This window comes from Zingiber officinale, chromosome 9A (assembly GCF_018446385.1).
Source record: "Zingiber officinale cultivar Zhangliang chromosome 9A, Zo_v1.1, whole genome shotgun sequence".
Classification (NCBI taxonomy): domain Eukaryota; kingdom Viridiplantae; phylum Streptophyta; class Magnoliopsida; order Zingiberales; family Zingiberaceae; genus Zingiber; species Zingiber officinale.
Window position 1 is genome coordinate 2,996,939 of NC_056002.1, and position 13,951 is coordinate 3,010,889.

Sequence of the window (13,951 nt, forward strand, 5' to 3'; positions counted from 1 at the left end):
CTACTCAGCATCCCCGGCACCGGCCATCTCTGGCTAGCAAGGCCACCCCCACTTTCCCTCTCCGTCGCCTCCTCCTCTCTCTGACATTGACGCCGTCGAGGAACACCACCTCCGTCTCTAGCAGCGCTGCCGCCTGGGTAAGCGAGAGGGACCGCTGTCTTCCCCTTCTCCACGCTTATCCCACCCAGGTTAGCCGCCGGCCTCCCTCGGCGCCGTAAGTCTTCAACGTCTACCACCGTCCCCTTTCTCCTCTGGCTCAAAGGTCGCCAAGGAGCAATGCCATCCCTCTCGTCGCTTCCGGCAGCTATCGCAGCCGCCCCTAGTGGCCAGCGCCTCTTGTGACCAGCGCCTACAGCAAGCGCCGCTGCCAGCAGGTGCCTTCGCCTCCGCCCCCAGCAGGCATCGCCGCTAGCGGGTATCGACATCGGGCACACCTCTGCCTTCTAGCGCTGTCATCCACTCTACAGCCTCCGGCGAGCAACTTCCAACCATCAGCACCACTCCCAGCTAGTGATCTCACCACCTTTGCTAGCCGCCAGACCACGTTCTTCATCATCGTTCCTCTTTTGGTCGTTGCATCCAGCAGCATCCATCGGGCAATCCATGGCTCCCGCAGATTTCACGGCTATTGTCATCCTCCGATCCGCGCTGCCATATAGTTTTGCCGTTGAGCTAGTATCCGATCCACGCCGACGGGCGCTCTAGACATTGGTCTGGCCTTCGAGCCATCGTTGTATTTCGGCCTACACATTGTTGTGATATGTCCGGCCTACGTGCCGATATTATGTCCCGGCTTGCGCGCCATTGTTATATTCCAACCTGTGTGCCGATGTCATATCCTGATTTGCGTGTAGCCTCCCGGATTCATGCCTTGTCCGACTTCAGGCAGTCAGATCTGGCTCCTCAGCTGACTTGCGTTCATCTACTCTTCAGGGTCATGACAACTCGATAAGCAGCTCACCGATCCATCCGAGGGCGCTCCCCGGGGCCAGGGTACGTCACTGTACTCGTCTTGTATTTATTTAGTTATTCTACCATGGTTCGACTTGTTGGTTGGTCCTAGGAAGATCGTACCGGTTCCACTGTACAAAAATTTTGTACAAGTGTCGAACTTTTCCTAAACAACCTATTGTGTTATTTAGAAATTAAATTAGGAATCGCAAACGGAACTTAACATTATTGAATCCAAATTTAACTTATCTGTTCTTAATGGTTTAGACTTAGATCGCAAGCGGAACTTAACACTATTGATTCAAGTCCGACCTATGTTACAAAGTTGATTAAATATTTATTTCTAAAATCGGCTCCCAGGTCAAACATGGTGAGGGACTAGACCTTCTTAGGTATAGGATCATCCACCATTGCCTTGACAAAGTCTTTTATAAAAATTTAATATTTAATTTCCTAAAATAACATTAGGTTTAACCAAAAAGAACAATCGAATCACAAATTCGAAAAACAAAAAAAAATACGAACTCGAATCACAAATTCGAAACCTAGAATTATATGCCTCTTGTGTTTGGAATTCATACAAAGAAAAACTAGCATGATGCGGAAAATAATTACTAATTATACTTTTCTTTGTATGCAACGCCCTCTTGATCTTCTACCGTATTCCTCTTCTTATCTTGGACATCGTGTGAGCGACGATCTATCGAGACGAGAACCACCCAAGCTCCTTCTTCTCCAAGCTAGTTTCGGCCACCACAAAAAACTCCAAGAGATGTGAGGTTCGGCCGCCACCACCAAGCTCCAAGGGATGCTAGAAACAAAGCCTCTTTTCTCTCATTCTTCTCCTAGCTAGAACCGACCACCAAGGACTCCTCTTGTGTTGATGCTACCGGCCACAAAGGAGGAAGAGAAAAGGAGAAGAGCAAGAAGCAAGGGTCGACCACCACCAAGAAAGAGAGGGAGGAAAATAGAATAGAGTTGTTCGCCATGAAGACACCCCTATCCCCTCTTTTATAATCCTTGGTCTTGCCAAATAAGGAAAATTTAAATAAAAAACTTTCTTATTACTTTGCCATGAAAAGGAAAATTTAAAAGATTAAAAACAAATTCCTTTTCATGAATCAAGTGGTCGACCACCTTCAAGTTCCAACAAGGAAAATTTAATAACACAAGAATTAAAACTTCCTAATTTGTTTCTGAAAATTTTAATAAACATTTCTCTAATAATTTTTCCCTTCATGGTTGGTTATAAAAGGAAATTTTATAAATTAAAATCTTTCTTTTAAACATATGGATGATTTCCAAAAAGGAAAGTTATCTTTAAAATTAAAATCTCCTTTCAATCTACAAATAAGGACAGATATCAAATCTTTTCTTAATCCTTTGTAGAAACTTATAAAAGGAAAATTTTATAATTTTAAAACTCTCTTTTAAATCATGAACATGGTTACAAAAAAAAAGAAAGTTTTCTCAAAATTAAAATCTTATTTTTAATCTACAAATAAGGAAAGATATCATATCTTTTCTTAATCTTTTATAGAAAGTTATAAAAAGAAAAGATTTCAATTTTAAACTCTCTTTTAAAACCATGGAATCCACATAAGAAAAATTTAATAAATAAAATACTTTTAATATGATGTGACCAACCACACCAAGCTTGTGTTCAAGCTAGGGTCGGCCACACCATCTTACTCATCCTAATTGCTTTGGCTGGCCCAAGCTTGGGTTCCAAGCTTGCTTGGCCGACCCCATTAGGATGGGTAAGAAGTGGGTATGTGGTGGGTATAATTCTCTATATACAAGAGGCTACGATAGGGACCGTGAGGAGGAATTGATTTTGGTCTCTCGATGAAATTAAGCTTCCCGTGTTCGCCCCGAACACCCAACTTAATTTCATCAATAATAATTTATTCCACTAAAGAATTATTATTGAACTACCGCACCAATCTCAAATTATATTTTGGGCTCCTTTTTATTATGAGTGTGTTAGTCTCCCTGTGTTTAAGATGTCGGATGCCCACTAATTAATTGAGTTACTGACAACTCATTTTAATTAATGTCTTAGTCCAAGAGTAGTACCACTCAACCTTATCGTCATGTCGGACTAAGTCCACCTGCAGGGTTTAACATGACAATCCTTATGAGCTCCTCTTAGGGACATTATCAACCTAGATTATTAGGACATAGTTTCCTTCTATAATCAACAAAACACACTATAAGTAATATCATTTTCCAACTTATCAGACCTATTGATTTATCGATCTAAATCTCACCCTTTGATAAGTCAAAGAAATGAATACTAAATATATGTGCTTATTATTATATTAGGATTAAGAACACACACTTCCATAATAACTAAGGTATTGTTCTTTTATCAAGTCAGTATAAAAAGAACTTACCTTAAATGATCATACTAAACACACTAAAAATGTACTAGTGTAATTTATCAGTCAAGATAAACTAACACCTAATTATACTATAACTATTCCAATGGTTTGCTCCTTTCCATCTTAGTCGCGAGCTACTGTTTATAATTTATAAAGAACTGATAACATGATCTTTTGTGTGTGACACCACACACCATGTTATCTACAATATAAATTAATTGAACAACTACACTTAGCATAAATGTAAACATTTTTGACCAATGTGATTCTTTATTTCAAAATAAATGTTTACAAAAGTTAGGCTTTTAGTATACACTCTAACACTACTGCTTATATATTCGTGGGACCTGCCTTGAGCATCGGGGTACCGGGGACCGAGGCACCCCGGCCGTTGGCTGCAGGTAGCGTTGACCGGAAACCTCACGATGACTTGGCCAACATAGAAGATAGCTCACTATCTGGGTCATGGAGATATGGTTAACATTCTAGACGCGTCATTCCGACAGGTTCATCTTCTCAGCTTCCCGACAGGAACAATAGCTAAGGGAAAAGATTGTTTGTTGAGCAATTTATCACTGAGCTTCTTTGAACCAATTCAGAATTTGCTCTTATACTTTGGGCAACAGAGGGTTGGGAATATATTTAACATGGCACAACACGAAATATCACTCTTACAATAATGATTTTTTTTCCAAAAAAACTTAACAAACTAAAGCACAACACGCCCACTCCTTTTATATCTAAAGCTTAGTCTGTTGGATCGATACACACATAAGAGAGGGGGAGATAAATCACGTGGTTTTCAAAAAATTTTATCTTTTTTGCTTTTATACAATAATTATGCAACGGAAAAACTAAACACGGAAACAAGAAAGCATAAGAACTCGGTCAATTTTACTTGGTTCGGAGCTTTCGGCGACTGCTAATCCACTACCCAAGTCCCGCAGACCTATTGATGGGTAATCCACTAAAAGACCTCTTTCGAAACTGTCGAAAGAGGGGATAGAGTACAAAAAGAATAGGAGAAGTGTAACACGTTATACTTTCCTTTATGAAACAATTAAGTAAAATATTAAATGTTCGTTACCCAACACCTTTATAGATGGTCGGATCAACAATAATCGGGCACAGTAGTGTCGTAGCAGAGTAGCGGCATGAAACTAGAATAGTCGGAACATCAAACAGACGCGTAGAAGTTTGTAATTGAAGTGTATCTTGAGGGCTAGTCGAGATGGTCTTTTATTGAGCATTGAAAGCACTTTCCATAGTACTGAAGGCGTCTTCAACTCCAAAAGTTATCCCATAATTCCAGCTTCTTATTGTTGCCGAAGTGTTCTGCATTATTCGACTGAAGGCACCTTCCAAGCCCCCCAAGGTGACTTCCATGAACAATACTCAAAGCGCCTTCCGTCACCTGGAAGGTGCCTCGGGTATTGTTTATCAAGGTATTTTGTACTCTTTTACCCTGCAAAATATGTTAGTCTAACACAAACAAAATATACGCTACAAGACAAAGTTAGCACAATAAAAATAGGTAGTAATAATTAGTTTCTATCATTCCAAGACCAGGAACTAGTCAAGGTCTCAGTTTAAGGATCCAAAATGAACCTAAACTGGACTGACGCCTACTGTCCTCTCAAATGGGGCGCGTCTTTATCTGGTCCTCCAGACTTGTTTGGACTTTCTTTAGTCTTACTTAATATATGACCAAGCTGATCTATTAAGACTTACCTGCAACACTGCACAATAGATAAAATAATAAAGTAAAGCAGTGTTAATAGATTTCAAGATTCGCTACACATGCTTGGAGTTTACTCTTCTAAAACTTCTCATTACTTAGGGTTACCTCCCCCTAGGGTTGCCTAATTTTACTCATTAGGATTTCCATTGCCTGACTTTACTCACCAAGACTTCCACCACCTAGCTTCGCTTATTAGGGTCTGACTTCATTCACGGGGACTTCCACCACCTAGCTTCATTCACTAGGGTTTGACTTCACTCACTAGGACTTCCACTACCTAGCTTCACTCACTAGGGTCTGACTTCACTCATCAAGACTTCCACTACTTAGTTTCACTCACTAGGGTCTAGCTTTACTCACCAGGACTTTCCCTTATCTAACCTCCAGTTAGAACTAGTCACTTAATAGACTTCTCATCTGCCTATCCTTCGGTTAGGACTTACCCTTGATAATCATCTAATCCTAACTAGAGTTCTCTATTCTAAACATTAAGTCCTGTTTAGATAAACCCTTGGTCAAACTGACCAGACTTAGGTACATTGTCAAATATCAAAATCTTAGAGGTCGATTGCACTAACAATCTCCCCTCTTTTTGATGTTTGATAATTTTCTTAAGTTAAGCTTAAGTCTTTAAGGGTTAATCTCAAAGTTTAAGAGATTCAAAAAGTTTAGAAGATTAGAAATATTTTATCTCAAAGTTTGAGAGATTAAAAATATTCTTAACTTTTCAAACTTAAAATCACTTTTCTCCTTTGACACATATAAAAAAAACATAAACTTAAATTCACTTTTCTATTAGGTTGTGCACCAACAATAACTGGGAAAGACATACGTATTAATTTTTAAAAACATTTAAAGTATTTGAGATTTTTAAAAAAATATTTAAAATATTTTAAGAAAAAAACGTTAAGTACTTGAATTTATTTAAAATATTTACCAAAAAAAATCTATTAAGTACCTCACAAAAAGATTTTTTTTAAAAAAACATATACATTTTTGAACAATTTTCTACTAATTTTTATGAAAGAATTTTGAAAAAAAATTTCAAATTTTTGGCAAGATGATTTTTCAAAATGTTTTGCAAGATTTTCAATGAGTTTTCAAATATCATTTCAAAGATGGGCAAAACTACATTTTGAAAAAGTTTTAAAAATTATGTTTAATCTTTTAATTAGGACTTCCCCTCAACTTGACACACCCTTAGGAGTCCTTGTTAACTATATGGAAAACTTCATATGTGTCTTGGGGGTTGATCCAAATCAAAGGAATACTTAGGCTATTTTCATAATAAAAAAAGTATTTCAGAATAATTTTTAAAGTTTTTCAATAATATTTTTTAAATATTTTTGTTAAAAAATTTGTAAAGTAATTTTTAAAAAGAATTTTTCACAAGGATTTTAAAAAATATGTTGAACTATTTTAACAGAAGTTTGAAAATAAATTTTCAAAGTATGTGATTAAATTTATTTTTCAAATAAGTCTCCCCCTTAACTTGATAGTTTCTTAGAAAATCCTTATTAATCACCTGTGTCTGAGGGTCCACAAGTTTATAGTTGACCTTATAGGATCTAAACACTAAGGGTTAGTCAATAATTATTTTAAAAAGTGTATACTTTTGAAATCTATATAAGCAATTGTAGTCATGACTTAATTTTCTTTTCCTAACATGTTAACCATTCTAGATTTTCAAACAAGGTAATCTTATGTGTTTAGAGAGATACTTAACATGTATTGTCTAAAGTAGACATAATTTGATTTTTTTTAAATTTATTTTGGATTAAAAATTCTAACTTAAATAATCTAAAATTAACCATGAATTAAGTTTGATTAATTGATCGGAATGATTAAATTTATGAATTATTAAATTAGGATTAATTAATTAAAATTTGAATTAATTAACTAAAATAAACAATTTTTGGATTTCAAATTTAATTTATGTTTGAATTTATATTTTATTTAATTAAGTTTAAGTTTTTAATTTTTAATTTAAGTTTTAAGTTTTAAGTTTTAAGTTTAAGTTTCAATTTTAAGTTTTAGTTTTATTTTAAGTTTAATTTTTAAGTTTAAGTTAATTTTTAAGTTTTAATTTAAGTTTAAGTTAAGTTTTAAGTTTAAGTTAAGTTTTAAGTTTAAGTTAATTTTTATTTAATTGTAATTTAATTTTAATTTACTTTAATTTAATTTAATTATATTTTACTTTACTTTACTTTACTTTACTTTAATTTAATTAATTTTATTTTAATTAATTAATTTTATTTTAATTTAATTTAATCTAATCTAATTTAATTTTAATTTGAATCAAGTTGGGTTTGGATTAAATTTGAATTCTATTGATCTAATCATTTCACTTAGTCTAAGTTTTCAGATAAATGTATATTTATAGTTTTGTGAGATGAGTTAGTTGAATTTCTATTCGAAGATAGTTTAACTTTGTGTTAGATTCAGTTTTAATCGTCAGTCAATTAAATGTATATTTTAAAAATTGACTTCCAGATTGTGGCGAGACACAGGGGTCTTCTTGAGTATCCGAGCAACGACCACTTCTGGACAAAGCTAGACTTTTTAAGAAATTGGGCATTTAATCTTTCAAGCCTTGGTCTAATTTGTTTAAGATTTGGTGAGGTAGCTTTAGTTAGTTTCACTTAGCTAAGTAGACCAAGAAGGATACACCTTATCCTACTTGACTCCCTAGACTGAGTTTCCCTAATGTGTTATCATCTCGCCCACCTTGATACTAAGTTGGACAAAAGTCAAGTTATCCTTTTAAATCTAGCCCTAGTTACCCTGCCGAGTAAACTATTATTTTAGAGGTACCAATTAATTTAGTTCCTTCCCTTAAATTATTGAACCTCTATTTTAATTTTTTTTTATTTTAGTTTAAATTTATTATTATTTTTATTAATTGGTTTCATAATTAAAAGATACTTGATTATACCTTGGTTTTTGGAGTTTAAGTTTTAAATTTGATTTAGACTTGTAATCCAAGTCTAAATTTTGTATGTTGATAAAATTATCAATAATTTTTTCTAGTTTATCAAGTTTATTTTTCAAAAGCTTATTCATTTTTTTCTAATTTTCTAAAACTCGAAGATAAATTTTTTAAACTTTGAAAGATTATTAAATGATTTTGAATTAACTTGATTAGTTAAATTAATTGATTTGTTTGAGCGAGCATGCATATCCAATTTTTGGTGAGAATCTAAACTTGAGCAGTAGTGATCATCTAAATTTCTAACATGTGTAGAAAAAATGAGATTTTTTATGTATCGTAAACTTATTAACCTTTCTTCCCTTGGATCTTTGGGTCTTCTTTCTGGGCATTTGGTATTGATTTCTCATTTGCCTCCGATTATGTGGCTTGAGTCTTATTAGTAGGGCACTTACTTTTGTAATGCCCTTTTTCACTGTATTTAAAGCATGTTATATGATCTTTAACTTTTAAATTTACTAATTTACCTTTTGAATCCTCGTTAGAATTCTCCTCCTTATCCATCGTAGTCTCAGATTTAGATTCTGACTTTTGCTCTGACTCATATTCAGATCCTTCTACCTCCTCCTTTACCATTAATGCCATAAAGTTGGTCTGGTCTGATTCTCCTAAGTCTGATTCTGAGGCTAACTCTGGAGATTCAGACTCAGATTTGAGCTCGAGTTTGACTTGATCTTCCAGTTGAGATAGATCTTCGTGAAGTTTGTTTAGGTCCAAAAGTCGTAGGCATATTTGAATTTTCTGATTTTGCATACAATTTTATTAGACAATAATTCTAAAATAAAGTTTATTACCTTTTAATTTGCTTCTAAATTTTGGATGGATCTTTTCAATGCTATTCTACAGTCGAAGTCACCCATCATGATGAAGCACTCCATCTGATGCTTCCATATTCTGAAGCAATCAATTTCGTATGGTGGAGGTTCGTGAATACTTCGTCCTTTGATTTGAGCCATTGATGCTAGAAGATCTTGCAAGATAGATATATGTAAGAAACAATTTCTAAGACTTTATCTTGGGATTAGTAGTGTGGGAAAGAGAGAGAGAAACTAAAAAAATATCTCGAGTGGTGTTGAACCAACTTCGAGCAATAAAAAATTTATGTCAAAAAAATTATTTGAAGAGGTAATCATACCAATTCAGATTGCTTTAAAAAAACTTAAAATTGAAGGATTAAAGCGAAAAAATAACCCCCTGTTCGATTGCTGGTTGCACCAATTCATAGCTAACAGGGCTATGATACCACTTGTTGGATTGATACACACATGAGAGAGGGGGGGGTGTGAATCACATGGTTTTCAAAAAATTTTATCTCTTTGTTTTTATAAAATAAGTACGCAGTGGAAAAACTAAACATAGAAACAAGAAAGCACAAGAACTCGATCGATTTTACTTAGTTTGAAGCCTTTGACGACTCCTACTCCAAGACTCAGATCCTATGGACCTATTGATAAGTAATCCCTAAAAGACCTCTTCCGGAACCACCAAAAGAGAGGATCGAGTATAAAAAGAATAGGAGAAGTGTAACACGCTGCACTTTCCTTTATGTAACAATTAGGTACAAAATTAAATGTTCATTACCTAACACCTTCGTAGATGGTTGGATTAGGCTTGGTGTTGGACAACTCCTCAATAGTAGTTAGGAGCAGTAGTGTCACAGCAGAGTAACAACACGAAGCTGGAGCAGACAGAATGCCAAACAAATGCGTAGAAGCTTGTAATTGAAGTGTATCTTTAGGGTTGGTCAAGATGTTCTTTTATTGAGTGTTGAAGGCGTCTTCCATGGCATTAAAGGTACCTTCTGTTAGTACCCCGTGATAATTTTGATGTGATCAACCAAGTCAAGTTATGCCCTATTATATTTTGATGTCCTTATGTCAAAGTGTGTAGGAACTTAGGAGCATAGGAAGTTGAGCGAAAGAAGCAGTTAGCGAAAAGGACAACATAGGAGAAAGTCGACGAGCTTGGTGCGTCTGAGGGATGAGGCCTTGTAGAAGAGTATGTTGGTGGATGAGAAGGAAGTGCAAGACAGTTTCGAGGGACGAGAAGCTGGAGCGGAAGGACGCTCGAGGAGGTCAGAAAATGGGTTCGGGTGAGCCCTATTCCACATAGCCGAAATCACCTACGCGAGCAGACCTAGAGCAGAAGACCCGGAGGAAAAGTCAACTAGAGGTTGAATGTACTCCAGACGCCCAAACTCTGAGAGCCCAGACCCATGGCACCCTAGGCGCGCGTCCTGGTCGAGTTGGAATAGCTTGGTCTGAGCACCCGGACCTAATCCAGGTGTCTGGATCAGAAACTTTATCGAAATGCCAGCTGTCACGATCCATTGCGATGGGGATAAAATTTTATCCCCCTCTAAGCGCCTGGAACCTTTATAGGCGTCCCGATCAGGGCTATAAATACAACACTAATTCCAGAAGCTAAAAACAATACTTGTAATCGATCCTAATTGAGTTTAGCTTTGTAATTGTGAAATTTGACCGTTGTAAGAGGTTTCTCCACCTGAAAGAGACATTAGTGAGCTTTCAAACGTCTTGGATTAGTAATCCCCTGATTGCAAATCAAGTAAATTGATGTGCTTCTTTTTCTTATCTATTAATCAGTTTTTTTATACAAGTGTTTTATTTCTAAAGTTCTGAGAAAGATGTTTGCTTGTTTTTTTTTTGTAGGGTTATTCACCCCCTCTAGCTGGCAGTTAAGGGACCAACAAGTGATATCAGAGCGAGGACGCTTTAGAAAGACTAATAGTGGACCGAAGCACAAGAGATGGCTGGATCGAATATCTACCCACCAAAGTTCGAGGGGAAATTTGCGAACTGGAAGAAAAAGATGGAGATATTCTTTAAGACAGATTTTGATTTATTACTAATTATGAAATTTAGTTTGTAGCACTTATTTTTACCCTAAACGAAAAAGCGACGAAAAAAATGCTCGAACAGTAGTTGTACCAATTCAGAGCAACCCCGCTCTGATACCATTTGTTGACTCGAGAAGCGCTAGAGGGGGGGGGTGAATAACGCTCGTGGCTATTTCGTTCGATTCGTAAAACACTAATTGAGTAAAGCAGCGGAAATAAAAAAGAACACAACACAAACACAAGGTATTTATTTGGTTCGGAGCCTGTGGTGACTCCTACTCCAAGGCCCACGCTCGTTGAGCATTTACGTTGGACAACAACTATAATTTCGAAAAGGATTACAAATTTCAAGTACAATTCATAATAATTAAATATACCAACGACAATAGAAATGACCGTTTCTGAGCTCCAAGTCGCCGGCGTTAAATTGTAGCTTCGTCGGAACTTCTCATTAGCAGCTAGTTGCGCAAGGATTGCTTGGAAGGTCATATTCTATACTGCTGCTCGAGACCTCCTTTTATACACTGCTGAAGGCGCCTTAAAGCCCATCGAGGCACCTCCAACCCACCGAGTCAGCCGTGTTGATCAGCATTGATCCGGTCGCACCTCATCCACTTGAAGGCGCCTTCAAGCCACTCCAAGGCGCCTCCAAGCTCTGGTCCAAGGCGCCTTCAGATTCATCCAAGGTGCCTCCAGCTCTGCTGCGCTGACTTCTTCTGGCTTGCACCCGAGGCACCTCCAAGCTCCATGGAGGCGCCTCAGACACTGTTCATCCGAGGCCAAGTGTGCTTTTTTGTCCTTGCACAACGTGTTAGTTCACAAAATACACATATACCCTGCAAGACAAGGTTAGCACACATAATATCATAAGAAAGGTGTTTGACAGTCTCTGGACTGTTCGGGTCTAATTTCAGATTTCCAACCGGAAATCCTAGGTCGACCCGACGCCACTACAAGAAAATTGGGATTCTACAACATTTAAACGACAACGCTTTTTATAAAAAACGTTGTCTATTTCATTATTTTCTTATTAATAGACAACTCTTTTCTAAAAACCGTTGTCTATTAGTGATTTTTATCGGTCAAAGACAACGCTTCGTAAAAAGCGTTGTCTATTAGACTTTGTTTTAGTGTCTACGACAACGTTTTTTAAAAAGTGTTGTCTATTGTTAAGTTCTCATCTAAATCTTGATTAATACAAACCGTTGGATCTAAGTAAGGAGTAGAAAACCCGAACCCTTCTCCCAACTCGTATCTTTTGATCATTTTTGATCCCAAACCCTTCTCCCAACTCCTCATCTCATGCGGCCTTCTCCATCCAACTCCTCTCCGGCGAACCACTCCTCCAAACTCCTCTCCGTCAAGACCACACCTTCGTCAAGCGGCAGATCCCGGTGCTGAGGTGATCGACCACGACAGATCGACTCATCTCTTTGCCTCCTTCGCCCCCGACGTTGAGGCGGTGACTGGTATAAGGAGGACAAGATGAGCATGAGTCCAGTGCCGGCCTCGGACACCCATGGCAACCCGGACGAGCAGATTGCGCAGCTCATGCAGTGCAAGCAGCTCATCGAGCAGGAGGTTACATCTCGCCCTTTCCCTCACTTATTTTCATCTGATCGCTCCTTCGATTTATTCCTTCTATGGTCAAGATGTTTGTTTTGGGGGTTTTCTGCTCGATTCATACGTATTCTTTACGGATTTGAGGTTGAGTGGGTGTTTTGCAATTCACAGATCTGTGATGCTGTTATGGCGTGTGGTTTGGTTGAGATGTTTGTTTCTAGTGATTACTGGGATCTGTATATGTAAAATGGTAGATATTGGTGTTAGATCTATTTTAATCTTTAGTCGATCTTTCTTCCTAACGAATTGGTTCGGTTGTAGGTCTTTGATCCAGTTCCCTAGATTGTTCCACATATCCTATGATTTAAGCTTTAAACAATGGAGTTTGTAGAGAAATTTGAGCTCTTCCCATACTTGAAACTGCTAATGTAGAACTGGCGAGATCCCCTTCGAGGAGGAAGCCGACTTCGATTTGTCACTCCGACCGGATTCATGCACCTCTCTGGGCCTTGTTCTTGTCGACATCCTCAATGGATTCTGCACTGTCGGAGCTGGCAACCTCGTACATCGCATACCTCTCTTCCTTCCTTGCAAAATTTCCATTTTTTTAAACGTTCTTCCATGATCTTATCATTGCCTGTGGATGCGAGGGGCAGGCCCCGATCGAGCCCAACAAGCAGATTTCCTCCATGGTAGAGGAGGCAGCGACGTTAGCTAGGCATTTCTGCGAGATGGAGGGGCCTGTGCTCGTCTTCCTCGATTCCCACCACCCAAACAAGCCTGAGCCTCCTTATCCGCCTCACTGCATTGTGGGATCAGGGGAGGAGGATCTGGTTCCAGGTACCTTCTCACTACTCGTTTAGGGTTGAAGCTAACTTGTTTGTTGAATTGCCTGTGTGGATTTGTTCCAATAAATTAGAAGCTTTTTGTGGATCTGCAATATATCAACTCTACTTGTTGAAGAATTCTTACTATAGATCCTGAATAGTTAAATAAATGGTGCCTTTTCTCATAGACTCTCTTTTTGGGTTTCTTTCTGTAGATCATGAATGCCAATGTGGTAAAATATTCACTAGTTCAATCGACCATTATAAGGAAGGTAAATACATGTATAGGGCAGAAAGATAGATGCATGTGTAAATGGGGATTGATCAAGGAATTATAGCATAACTAATTGGATCAGTACCTTAGGCTTAGGATGTTCGGAGTTCTAGAAAGGGAAAAATACTAAAGAGGAAGAAGTTAGACCATGAGCCAAGTTGTACCGACATTGCAAACCATGAGTGAAGTCGTTGTCGTCTTGGGACCTTGTGGAAGCCTCACTGATCTCATGCAGAATTGTTGCCATCCCACAAGTTCGAGTATCGTCTCATGCAAGTTTTGTGTTAGTCGACTGACAGAAAGAGAAGTTTCTCTTATCTAAACAAGTTCACAATGAGTTCAAAGACATTAGCTTTTGC

General features: G+C 37.6%; 1 protein-coding gene across 1 annotated transcript; it reads left to right on the forward strand.

Moving 5' to 3' along the window:
• The first annotated feature begins 12,413 nt into the window (after nucleotides 1-12,413).
• Nucleotides 12,414-13,479, forward strand: LOC122021493 (nicotinamidase 1-like). Its single transcript, XM_042579613.1, has 5 exons — nucleotides 12,414-12,509; nucleotides 12,663-12,727; nucleotides 12,924-13,053; nucleotides 13,142-13,331; nucleotides 13,469-13,479. Exons 1-5 carry the CDS (start codon nucleotides 12,414-12,416, stop codon nucleotides 13,477-13,479), a joined length of 492 nt encoding a protein of 163 aa, XP_042435547.1.
• Nucleotides 13,480-13,951: the final 472 nt, after the last annotated feature.

Coding starts and splice junctions, on each gene's coding strand:
- LOC122021493 (XM_042579613.1), top strand. CDS start 12,414: ATGAGCATGAGTCCAGTGCCGGCCTCGGACACCCATGGCAACCCGGAC. Junction 12,510..12,662: donor AGCAGCTCATCGAGCAGGAG/GTTACATCTCGC, acceptor TGCAATTCACAG/ATCTGTGATGCTGTTATGGC. Junction 12,728..12,923: donor TCTAGTGATTACTGGGATCT/GTATATGTAAAA, acceptor CTGCTAATGTAG/AACTGGCGAGATCCCCTTCG.